The following is a 13,205-nucleotide window of genomic DNA, read 5'->3' on the forward strand; positions in this document are numbered from 1 at the left end:
AAAATAATCTTACATATAAAAAAAAGAAAAACAAAATTTTTTTCTTTTTTATTATAAATATATATACACATGTTTTATATTATATATATATATATATATTTAAATTAACTATATTAAAAATTATTTTATTAACTCTTTTTTAATTTTAGTGTCAAAAAAATTTAACATTATACATATAAATATTTATTAGAAAAAACAAAGTACATTGTTTCTTTTTTTTTTTTTTTTTGCTACATCTAGAAAAAATATTTTGATTAAAAATTTTGTAAGAAAAATTATTTCTTCAGTACAAAAGTATAATACTCTTTATTTAAAAATATGATTAATAAACCTAATTCCTACTATGTATTCAGATTTTTGTAATTAAATTTTTAATGGAAATAAAGATATTAAATGTACCATAAAAGAAAAAAAAATTATATTTATGTATATGATATACTTTGAAATTTTTTTCTTATGAATTATTATTCTTATATTTTTTATTGTAGAATATGTTAAAAAGAAATAATTACTTAATTACAAACTTTAAAAAATATATTGAAAGAATTAGACTTTAGTAAGAAACAAAACAAAAAAAAAAAACCATTTTCCATATTTTTATCCTACTTAAAGTTTGTACTATTCTTAATTATTTATGAAATTAAATGGAAAGAGACAATATATATTGACACCTTTCAAATTTCACTTTTTATGTTTTTTTATGTATTATTTTCATTTTTAAATAAATATAAAATTTCTCATAATATTATAAATTTAATAAACAATAATTATTCATCTTTATATAATGAACAACGAAAAAAAAAAAAAAAAAAATATAAGAATTTTAAAACCTCTTTTATGTTTTAGCACAATTTTTATTTCTTTTTTTTTATAATTAATTAAAAAAAAATTAAAATTTAATAAAAAATTTTTTTTCAGATTAATTCTTTTCATCCATTTAAAATAGTTTAATACTTTGTAGGTTTTTTTATAGAAAATATTTCTTTTAATGTGTACTTTCCTGTAATAAAATGTAGCTATTAAAATGAACATATTTAATGCTCATCTTAAAAATTACAAAAAGAAAAAATTAAAATATTCTTATTTTTTTTAAATCTTATATTAAGGAATATAGAATCCCTTATTTATTTTTTTATACATTAAAATATATTATTGTCTTTTTTTTAAATAAGGTTTTCAAAAAAAAATTTTTTTTTGAATACATTATATAAAAAAATATATGAAAATGCATATATATATTTTATCGATGTAAAATTTTATAAGATTATATTATAAAAAAAAAGGTTAGTAAACAAAATTTATTATATTAAAGTTTTATATATTTATAATAAAATATAAATAAATAAGAATGGAAATAAGTAAAAAATAAATTTGACTTAAAGCTTCAAGCTTTTGTTTTGCATGCAAAAGAAAAAAAAGATAAAAATATATAAATAATAGTAAATAAAATAAAAAAGAGCAAAAGATGGAAAGATTTGTCTTTTTTTTTCTTTTTAGATCTATTTAAGTACTTTTTACTTTTTTTTTTTTTTATTATTATAATGTAGAAAAAAAGATAAAAATAAAAATAAAAACCAATATATGTCTTATAATTTTTTATTTTTAGTTTTTTTTGTAATATAATGAAAAACACTAAATTGTAGAGAATTAAAAAATTTATTAATAGTCTTTTTTTTTACTTTTTTTTTTCCTTAAAACAGAAGAGTTGTTATAGTGTATAATTTACACAAAGAATGACAAAAAATATATATATATATATATATATATATATGTTATTTTATTTTTTCATAAATGCATATATTGAAATAACCGAAGAAAATTTAAGGTTGAACTTATTGTGTAAAAAATGAAGTACAGATGTTTTGAAGAAATTTATTCAGAATATAATATAAATGAAAATGTAAGTTTTTCAAGTGATGAAACTGTAGATACAACATTAATAAAAGGAAAACATGATGTTAAACAAAATAAATGGGAAAATAAGGAATTTTCTATTTCGAAAGATTTAAGAATAAAAAATACGAAGAATAACTTAAATGAAGAGTTGTCTATTTTTGAAGGTTTTAAAATAATCTTATATGGTTGTATGGGAATAAGAACATATAAAATATTTTGCTACATATAAAACATATATATCTTTCATTATTTATATATATTTTTTTTTTATCTGTATACTTAAATTATATATATTTTAAAAAAAAAAATTTCAAAAAAAAAATTATTAAGTTATCATTGTTTTTAATTCGCACAAGTTATTCACTTATGGAAAAATTTATATTTGTATAAGTTAATATTACCATCTAAATATTTATGCTTAATTTTTATTTTTTTTCTGGCATGAATTAATTTTTTTTCATACCTTTTTCTATTTTTTAGTTTGATATTATTTCATTTTTTTTAACTTTCATTTAAGTTGCAAAGTAAATATACTTACATAAAACATTATTAAAATAAAATAGTGAAGATGTACAACAAAAAAAAAAATTCTGCTAAATTATCATAAACATATAATCTTATTTAAAAAAAGAAAAGATTATCCCCAATTAAATTTATTAACACTATCATGAATATCATCAAATAAATCATTTGGATTTTTATATTTATCATTTTTTACTTTATATATCAAATTATTATCTAATAATTTATCATTTATATATGTGTCTGTTACATTAAGTGTTTCTATTTTATTATTAATAAGATCAATACCATTTTCATTTTTTTTTATTTCCTCATTAATATTTTCATTTTTTGTAAGATTTTTTTCTTTTTCATTACATTCGTTATATTGTTTATCAAAATTCACGTAATTTTCATTTGAATTTTCTAAATTTTCTAAGCTTAAAGAATTATATAATAAGTTATCATACTTTTTTTTGTTCAATTTTTTATCTATGTTTTTTATATTTTTATTTATATTTCTTACATTATAGTTAATAAAATTATTATTAATTAAATCATCGTTTTTTAAAACACATTCTTCATATGTTCGTTGTTTTTCATTAACATATTGGCTTAATTCATCATCACATATTATATAATCTGTATCGAATATTTTTTTTTCCAAAATATTTATATTGTCACTTTTATTTAAATTGTTTATTTGTTTATTTTTATTTTTTTTTATTATCCAGCAGTGTAGCATCATTCTTTCAACCTCTATTTTTTTTACAGGTATATTTTGAAAATCATTTATATCATTATTCATTTTTTTGACATGGTTTTTTTCATCTTTCACTTTATCATTACTTGTATTATTACAATTTATTTTGTACTTATTAATTATCATATCTTCAAAATATGTCGCATCACCAACGATTCCACTACCTATGTAAATGGAGTGTAATCTGAGTTGATGTCTTCTTCCCGTTATTGTTCTCATTTCACATAAAGTAACTTTTTCATTATTTAAATAACAGTGCTTATAAGGATAAATTAAACTGTAGCAATACTTTCCATTATCATAATACCCATTATAATTATAACATAATTTCATTTTAAATTCATTCTTAATTTTACTTATAGGAGCATTTATATGTAATATATCTAATGGCAAATGGCCATATAATATGGATAAATATATTTTGCTTATATTTTTACACTCAATATTATAATTTAAAATGTTTGAACTTAATTTATCTTTTGCTAAAATTAAAAGACCACTTGTTGCATAATCTAATTGCCCACATATTCTATAAAAAAGAAATATAAAAAAAAAAAAAAGTTTCATAATTTTTTAATATTTCATCATTTTTATATTTCATATATATTATAATTTTATCAAAATAATATATATATATATATATATTTTTATTTTCATATTGAACATTTAATCTTACCTCAGAATATCTAATTTTTTTTGTTGACGAATTAAAGTTTCTACTGATGGATATATATCGTCATACTTTCCTTTTTCTAATTTTATATCATAAGGTTTATTTACAACTATAAAGAAATCATTTTCATATATAATTTTTAATTTATGTTCTTTATAACTTTTATATGATGGGATATTTACTTTGCCATATTCTATCATATTAGTGTTTTCTTTTAAACAATCTTTAATATTCTTCTTCGACGAAAAATTGTATTTTTTCATAAAAAATAAAATATTATTTTCTTTACAATATTTCGATACATAATAAAAAATTCTTCCAAAAATCATTTTATACCTTAATTTTTATTTGTTTTTTTTTTTTTAATGACTCACTTTTTGTTTTTTTCTAACAATTTTTTCATCGAAAAATAAATTTCTTCTTTTAATTATTCTTCTAAACGCATTTGTTACAAATATCATTATTGAAGCTTTTTTTTTTTATATTCATAATTCATATTTTTTCATAATTAAAATATATAGAAATGTATATATGAAGTTAATTTTATTGAGATGGATACATAATAAAAAGTAAAAATATTCAAAATAAATAAATGTAAAATTATAAGTGAAATCAATAAGAAAATTTTAATATAAAGAAATAAAATATTTTATTTAAAATAAAAGAAAAGAAAAGAATATGTAAATAAAAATTAATAATCTATATTAAAAATTATGATAACAATTAGAAAATTTTAATATAAAGAAATAAAACATTTTATTTAAAATAAAATAAAAGAAAAGAATATGTAAATAAAAATTAATAATCTATATTAAAAATTATGATAACAATTAAATTCCTATTATTTTTTCTCTTTTTCTTAAACATTACAAAAAGTAAAAAGACTAAAAACATATTATCTTTAAATTTCTTGAGTGCATTTAATGAAAACTTAAAGAGTGATAATTCTTTCTTTTTATATAACATAAATAGAAAAACAGTAAAAAATAAATTTAGAAAACATTTTATAAAATATAATAACAAAAATGTTAATTTAAATTATAGTTGTAAACCTCAAAATAATCAAGAGAGAAAAAACTTACTAAGAGAATCGATTAACGAAAACGTTAAAAATGATAATGGTAATGTAAAAAAAGTAGAAAACAATGACATTTCAGAAAGAAAAGAAGAATTAATTAAAGATTCTTTATCAATAGACAAAAATAAAAATGAAAATAGTTTACAAGATTATAATATTAAAAATGAATTAGAAAAAGAGATAATTTCAGAGAAATTAGAAAATCAAAAAAATGAAATTATAAAAAAATCAAAATTTCCAATCATAGGAACACAGTTAAAACCGTCAGGTGGATTTACAAAAGAAATATTAAATATAATTAGACAAAGTAATGATTATATTAATATTATAAATCAAGAAATCATTAAAGATAAAGTAGATAAGAAAATAAGTGGTAATGATTTATCATTCTTTGATAATGAGGAAACTTTAGAAGAGCATGAAATAAACTATTTAAATAAAATATATGATAACAATCATGTTCTTAATATGTATAATTTTCTTTTAGTATGGAAAAAAAGAAAAAATATTGATTTATCCGTTTTTGTTTCAAAAATTACAGAAAATTCCAATCTTATGCCAGGTGAAAGAACAATAATAAAGTTTTCTGAAATCGAAAAAGTTCAATATTTAAAAAAAATTAAAAAAAATAGAAATGTTTGTATAGCTATGATTTTTGTTGATAATAAAAGTAAAAATAATGATGAATCATCTATTAATCACAATATGTTTCCTATAGGTATAATTGCTCATCCTTTAGATATATCATTATTAGATAAAAGTGGAGAAATATCTGTATTAAATTTATTTAGATTTAAAATAAATAATTATAATATTACTGATAGTGATTTTATTGTAAATTGTGATTTATATATAGACAATATTCAAAAACTTAATAATTTTGAATTGACACAAGAAAATAAAAAAATTATTATGAATTTATATGACAAAATATTAGATCTTAAAATAAAGTATAACGAAAAAATTGGAGAAATCAGTGAAAACGAAAAATTAAAACATTTAGAGAAAATAACGGATAGAATTGATGAATATGTAAATGTTTTAAGTACTAATAAAACAATAGATTTTTCATCAAATAAGTTAAATTTTTTTACTTCATTATATTTAGAATATTTTTCTTTTTTAGCTTTAGATATGCACGCAAATATACAAACAAAATTACAAATGATGTATACAGACAATACAGAGTTACGTTTACATAATGTAAAAACATTTTTAATGCAAGTTTATGATGATTTAAAATATAAATTAAAAGGTTTATAAAATATTTAAGTTAAAAAAAAATATTATATGTAAAAGTTAATTTATTTTTTTATTTTTTTATTTATTATTTTCTTTTTTTAAATCACAATTTTTAATTACAATATTCTTTTTGAATATAACTTTATACTATAATGCCTTTACAAATTACTTTATCCTTTTAATATTTCTTTTAATTTTTTGTAATAGTGCCAATTTTTAATTTTATTTTATTGCTTTACCTCAAAGAATTTATATAAAATGAACTAAAATAAAAAGTTATAAAATTAGACATATTCTTAAAATTGTGAAGTTATACATGTGTAATTTTTTACTTTAAAAACTTACATTTATTTACTTTTTCTTTTTTAATTTTCATGTATTTCGCTCATTTTTTTTTTTTTTTTTTAATATAGATATAACTTTGTAAAGTTATAGAATTTATATTATTTAAAAAAAAAAAAAAATTTTTTTTGTTTAAAACTATTAAAGTTATTAAGAAAACTTTATATAAAAAAAAATCTTTATTCTTTTATATTAAATAAATAACACGTTTCTGTATTTTATAAAGAAAAAAAAAGATAAAATAATTGATGTACTTATTAATATAATTTTTTTTTTTTTCCTTAAGAGTAGAAATGCATTTTTCTATATATATATATATTTTATTTTAAAAAAAATTCTTATTTTTACACAGTATGATATGTAATAATTTAGATGCAAGTTTCATTTGCATAATTTTAAAATAAGAAAAAAAAAAATTTTTTAAATCAATATTATATATATATTTTCAATATATAAAGTTCTCTTTACATTTATTTTTTTCCCTTTTTTTTAAAAATGGCATATTATATATAAGCTTGTTTAATCATTTAAATGTAATAATTTATTTCTATGAATAATATATTACTTTTTTTTTTTTTAGTAAAAATTCATAATAATAATTACATGTAAGTTATAGATTTTTATTTTGTTTTATATATATTGATTTATTTTAAATCAATTTTGGAAGAAATTTATGTAAAATATATAAAAAATAACTTTTTTTTTAATAAGTATTTTAAAGTTTTTATATTATATATATATATATATATATATATATATATATATATATATATATATATATGTGTTTTATAAAAGAACTTTTATTTTTGAAATACATTTTTATTAATTTTAAAATGATATTCTTAATCTCATTAATTATTTTATAATATATTTTATATCTAATTTTAAAAAGGAATTATTAAGAATGAAAAAATAATAAAAATGTTAATACATGTATAAATATTAATTAAAAGGTTATTTTGTATAATTTGTCTTTGTTTTTGTTTTTACTTTTTTTTTTTCTTTCTATTTTTCATTATTATTTTTTTGATTTTGAAATGAATAGAAATAATCGAAAAAAGAAAAAATCAAAGATTAAAAAAAAGATTAATTCCTCTTTTAATTTAAATGACAAAAATAATGAATCCAATACAAAAAAAAATTCCGACTGTAATACTGTATATAATGTAAATTTATCTAATGATTATAATGAAAAAGAAGAGTTATACTTGAATCATAAAGTTGAAAATATACTTGAAGACCAAAGTTTGAAGAAAGAAAAAGATAATAAAGAAGAAAATGCATATGAAATGGAGGAAAAAAACAAAAGTAAAAATATAAATAAAACAGAAAAAAGTATGAACGATGATAATGATCCAAATTATAAGGAAACAAATAAGCAAATAAAAAACTTACATATAATAAATACAAATAAAATAAAAAAATATACTAATAAAGTGGAAAAGGAAAATATAAGAGAAAAGGAAACTACTATAAATAATGTAATAAAAAATGAATTAAACTTAAAAAATCATGAAATATTTGATATTTTAAAGTTAAATAATAAAGATACTATAGAAGAAAAAGTAAATAAGATATTTCCTTTAATCGATGTTGATTATAATACTTTCTCATATTTTCAGGAAGCTGAAGATGATTTTGTTAAAGAAATAAATAAAGAAATTTCAAAATTTCAAAATAAATTTGATGATTTATCTTTTTTACAAAATATAAAAAAGAACGATAGTTTAAATAGTATCGGTGTTAACAAACAAATAAATAAAGAAACATATATAGAAATTAATGAAAGTAATCAAGAAAAAAAGCTTTCTTCTGTAGAGAGAAGGAAAAATGAAGTAAAAGTAGAAACAAAAATGAATGCAAATGATTTTGATATTAATGAAATACCTTTAAAAAAAAACATTTTTGGACAAAAAATTTTTAACTTTTCAGATATTCAATGTGAAAGTAATAATTTTTTCATTCTAAAAAGAAAAATTAAAAGAAAAAAAAAAAAAAAAAAAAAAATGATGACAAAATATTATAAAGTAATTAGAGATTTATGTCTAATTAAAAAAGAAGAAAATGAAAAAAAAAGAAATAGGTATTATATATTTAATTATAATTGTGGAAATACAAAAATTCAATCTATTACAGGATATATTAGATGCTTCAAAAAGTATCATTTATATGAAGAAAAAAATAATTTCTTAAGAAAAAAAACAAATAACATTAATAATATAGAAAACGAAATAAGAATTTCAGTTTTACTTTGTGTTAATGTGCCTAATTGCATATCTCCTTCTGAATTTTTAGAGTTATTATATCCATATGATTATTTCATATTTTTTTTAAGAGTTTTAAACAAAAAAAATAATGAAGAATATATGATATATTTTTTAACATTTGATATATATGCCAAAAAAATTATAAAAAGAGCAAAACATATATTCTATTTTAATATGAAAAAAAAGAAAAATATAAAATTATACTTAGTTAAAGATATTACTATTAACGTTAACTCTAATATAAATAAGAAATGCAAGAACATTGGTAGGAACAAAGTTTATAAAAACAAAGAAAATAAAACAAAATACGCATATAATATAAATAAATTTATTAATCCACTTTACCTTATATCACAAAATAAATTTCAATTGTCATGTGCAGTTTGTTTAGAAGCTTTATATTCGGAAAATTTAAGTAAAATTATTTCTTATATCTTCAATTTAAATTTTGAAAAACAAAAAAAAAATGATAAAAAAAAAGATACAGATGATAACACAGTAAAAGATTCAGTGATAAAAGATAAAAATTATGATTATAGTAGAGAAAAAATGAAATTAAAAGTAAAAGATAATGATATTGAGGATATAATATTTGATTCTATAAAAAAAGAAGACGATAATTGGAAAGGTAATAATAATACTGATAATATTCATAATGAAGATCCTCATAAAGACAATAACTATTTCGATGAATATAGTAAATCAAATAAAGAGTTTATTAATATGGATAATGAAATCATTAAGAAAGAAAATCTTTATCTGAACACTTTAAATAGCTTTGTTAGTAATGATTATAATTACTATTTATCTGTTATTCCTTTTATTAATAATATGCAAAATAAATATAATGATCAACTTAAAAAAAAAGTTAAAAATACAAATAACCAAATTTATAATAATGTTTGCATAAATATTTTATGTAGTCATATATTTCATTCTAATTGTTTGAAAAAGTGGTGTTTCACTTCTTGCCCAATTTGTAGATATAAACAATATAATTATCAAGTAGCTAGTTGCAATATTTGCGAAAAAACTCAAAATGTAAAAATTTGTTTATTTTGCGGATTCAGTGGTTGTTCTTTTAATTATGATCAGCAAAGAAAATTAAGGGAGAAAAAAAAAAAAAAAAAAAAAAAAATTTTTAAAAAAAAAAGGAAAATTATAAGAAAAATATATTATATTTTTTCAAGAATAACTGATGCTTTTAAAAAAAGAGAAGAAAATATACATCAATATTATAACATAGAAAGGATAAAATACAGACATTATTATACTAAGATGAATAAAATAGAAGATTATAGAAATAATATAATAGAAGAAAATAAGAGAAAATTCAATAAAGAAGAAATTAATTTAAAAAAAAAAGGGATAAATGAATATTCTTACAATAAAAAAGAAGTTAATTTCTATACAAAGGATAACATAAAGCATTTAAATGAAAATAAAAATATTAAAATTGTGCATTTTACTCCGATAGAAGATAGTAATAAAAATGATAAAAAAGAAAATGGCGTAGGAAACAATATAAATAAATTAATTTATTTAAATGAGAATAAAAAGATTATTAAGAATTTTAGAAATTTCTCTAAGTATATATATATAATTAAAAAAAAAAAAGAGTATTTAGAACGGGTAGAAAAAGTGGAAAATGAAAAAAATTGTTATCTATCTAAAAAGTATAAATTAACAAAAAAAAAGAATTTCAATAATAAGTATTTTCAGAAAAAAAAAAAAAAAGAAAGGAAAAATATTGCTGATCATGCGAAAAACCATTTTTGTAAAACTAATCATAATTATTTTTTTGATGTTGTAAAAAATTCTGTTTATGATTATAGTAGTTATTTATATATAAAAAAATTAATAAATTTAAAAAGTGAAAATAAAGATTTAAAAAACATATACTCTGGAAATATGCATATTAGCGGTAAAGAAGAAATTGTAGATAAAAAAAACATAATTATGTATATTTATGAATTTAATCAATTATTAAGTGCCCTATTAGAAAGTCAAAGAGATCATTTTATATCATGTATTTATGATTTAAAATTAGATTATGAAAAAATTAATAAAGATAATTTAAATGAAATAAATAAAAATCTTAATGAAATGAAAATTTTAAAAGAAAAAAATTATAATTTAAAAAGTGATCTCAAAAAAAAAATAAACTTACTTCATGACAAAATACAAGCAAATGATGGATTATTGGAACATTTAAGAAATGTGGAAATTATAAATGAAAAATTATGTGAAGAACAAAAGAAGGAAGTTTATGAACACGAAATGAAAAAGGAAAAAAACCAAAATATTATAAAAGAGAAACAGCAAATAATACGAGAATTAAAACAACAAGTAAATACAAAGAAAAAAAAAATTATGTTGGTATATTATTAGGAATTTATTTATATATATTTTATTTCAATTATTAAATTAAATTTTTTTTATTTTTTTTTGTCTATTTTTTTTTATATATATATCTTGTTATCATTCTTTTTTTTTTTTTTAGATTGTAGACTTAAGTTTTCATAAACAGGCAACTGATAAATTTTCCCAAAATTCAGAAATCAAAGTAAAACTTTAAATAATTTCATTTACATATATATATTTATATTTCATTTATGTAAATTATAATATTAACTTATATAATTTTTTGTCTTTATTTATCTAAAGAAATATATAAGCACTTGAATTTTTTATGCTATATATATTTTTTTTTTTTATCTTTTTTAGAATTCGTCATTTATGATAGGAGAAAAAATTATGCAAAAAAATAGGTTTAAAAAAAAATAATAATTTATTTATTGCAATTAATATTCATTTTTCATTTTTATTTTAATTTAATTTTAATTTTTTTTTTCTTCTTTTTTTTAGTATATTTGTTTTTTATTTTATTTCACTTTTTTTTTCTTTTTTCTTTTTTTTTTGTACATATTTGTTTTATATTGTTTTTTTATGTATCATTTGATATGCTATTCTTTTTCTTTTTTCTTATTAAACGTTTGGGTTTTTATTTATAAACCAATGTACATTTTTTTTGCGAATCTTTTTTTTTATTTGTTTAAAACTTTTTTCTTCTAATAGAATTAATTTTTTATAATTTTCACTAAATAGTTTATTTTCTAAAAATAAAGGCAATAAATTTTGTATATTATATTTTTTTAAATCTAAATTAATATCGTAGAAATTCCGTTCTTCTAATTTATTCTCATCCCTTAAATTGTTTATATCTTTTATTTGACTTTCTAAATTAAAATCTAATAAAGATGATGCTTCATTACTTTTTTCAATAAGAATATTAAATGAGTTTCTTAAAAAAGTTGAATCAAATAAATTGTTACCAGGATAAAACCAATTGATATTGCATTTTACTGATGTATTACTAGTCATAGATGATAAAATTATATTAAAAATTATATTTATATTAAAATGGGTAATATTATAAAAATAAAAATGATATTTATATTTTTCAAAAACATAATGTCTCAATGCATATTTATATTTAAATGGTGATTTCAAGTATGTGTACCTATACTGCTCTCTTTTTCCTCTTTTTCCAATTATGTGATTTATTTTATATTTTAATACATAGATATTCTTATTATTTAAAATGTTTTTATTTAGCTCATTTTTGTTAATATTATTTTCCACGGATCCATTTTTATTGTTCTCTTTTAGATTGTTATAATTTTTATTTATATCATCAGAAGTATGTAATTGATTATTTTTATTACTAAAATTTAATGGATTAATCAAATTTAATATATTTAGAATATTTTCATCAATTTTAACATTAAATTCATTTCTAAAATTTTCTTCTTCTTCATTCATATGGTAAATAATATTCTTACAACTATAATTATTATATGTATAAATATTCTTTTTCAAATTTTCAATAGTTTTTGTCATTTCACTTCGCCTCCTACTAATGTATGTAACTTTAACATATTTCATAAAGTAATTCTCTATACCCATTTTCAAAAAAACAAAAAAAAAATTATGAATAAATTTTCATTGTATATATGTTTTTGAAAAAAGAAAATTTTATAACTTTTGTATATATTTATACTACTTATATTAGTTTATATGCTATCATATAATATAAAAATTTCATAATTATATTTATAAGGAAAAATGATAAAAATATGTATACTTAATCATTTATTTATCTTATTTTTTTAACAGTTAAAAATAAAAAAAAATAATAAAAATAAAAAAATTAAGCATATTTAAATACTTTCTGCAAATCAAAAAAAGTTTAAAAAATAAAGTTATAAATTAACGATGCATATTCATATGCTCATATTTTTATATTTAGACTAAACTACTTTTCAGTTATTTTATTTTTTTTTTTTTTTTTTTTTTTTGTTAATTAAAAATACAAAAAATTTAAGATAATTTTATATAAAAGCGGATCAAAAATAATAAATTTTCAAATTTTATTTAAAA

At 16.7% G+C, this 13,205-nt stretch overlaps 5 protein-coding genes across 5 annotated transcripts; 3 read left to right on the top strand and 2 right to left on the bottom strand.

Annotated features, from left to right (window-relative positions):
* Positions 1-1,846: 1,846 nt before the first annotated feature.
* Positions 1,847-2,125, top strand: PRELSG_1010200 (conserved Plasmodium protein, unknown function; the record flags this gene model as incomplete). Its single annotated transcript, XM_028677020.1, has 1 exon — positions 1,847-2,125. One exon carries the CDS (start codon positions 1,847-1,849, stop codon positions 2,123-2,125), a length of 279 nt encoding a protein of 92 aa, XP_028533451.1.
* A 408-nt stretch (positions 2,126-2,533) lies between these two features.
* Positions 2,534-4,162, bottom strand: PRELSG_1010300 (ribosomal large subunit pseudouridylate synthase, putative; the record flags this gene model as incomplete). Its single annotated transcript, XM_028677021.1, has 2 exons — positions 2,534-3,689; positions 3,837-4,162. 2 exons carry the CDS (start codon positions 4,160-4,162, stop codon positions 2,534-2,536), a joined length of 1,482 nt encoding a protein of 493 aa, XP_028533452.1.
* A 491-nt stretch (positions 4,163-4,653) lies between these two features.
* PRELSG_1010400 (conserved Plasmodium protein, unknown function) lies at positions 4,654-6,174 on the top strand (the record flags this gene model as incomplete). Its single annotated transcript, XM_028677022.1, has 1 exon — positions 4,654-6,174. One exon carries the CDS (start codon positions 4,654-4,656, stop codon positions 6,172-6,174), a length of 1,521 nt encoding a protein of 506 aa, XP_028533453.1.
* A 1,358-nt stretch (positions 6,175-7,532) lies between these two features.
* Positions 7,533-11,549, top strand: PRELSG_1010500 (conserved Plasmodium protein, unknown function; the record flags this gene model as incomplete). The annotated part of the gene is made up of 3 exons (XM_028677024.1): positions 7,533-11,111; positions 11,266-11,328; positions 11,490-11,549. 3 exons carry the CDS (start codon positions 7,533-7,535, stop codon positions 11,547-11,549), a joined length of 3,702 nt encoding a protein of 1,233 aa, XP_028533454.1.
* A 201-nt stretch (positions 11,550-11,750) lies between these two features.
* Positions 11,751-12,731, bottom strand: PRELSG_1010600 (conserved Plasmodium protein, unknown function; the record flags this gene model as incomplete). Its single annotated transcript, XM_028677025.1, has 1 exon — positions 11,751-12,731. The coding sequence occupies one exon, from the start codon at positions 12,729-12,731 to the stop codon at positions 11,751-11,753; it is 981 nt and encodes a 326-aa protein (XP_028533455.1).
* Positions 12,732-13,205: the final 474 nt, after the last annotated feature.

Source organism: Plasmodium relictum, assembly GCF_900005765.1.
Source record: "Plasmodium relictum strain SGS1 genome assembly, chromosome: 10".
NCBI classification, from domain to species: domain Eukaryota; phylum Apicomplexa; class Aconoidasida; order Haemosporida; family Plasmodiidae; genus Plasmodium; species Plasmodium relictum.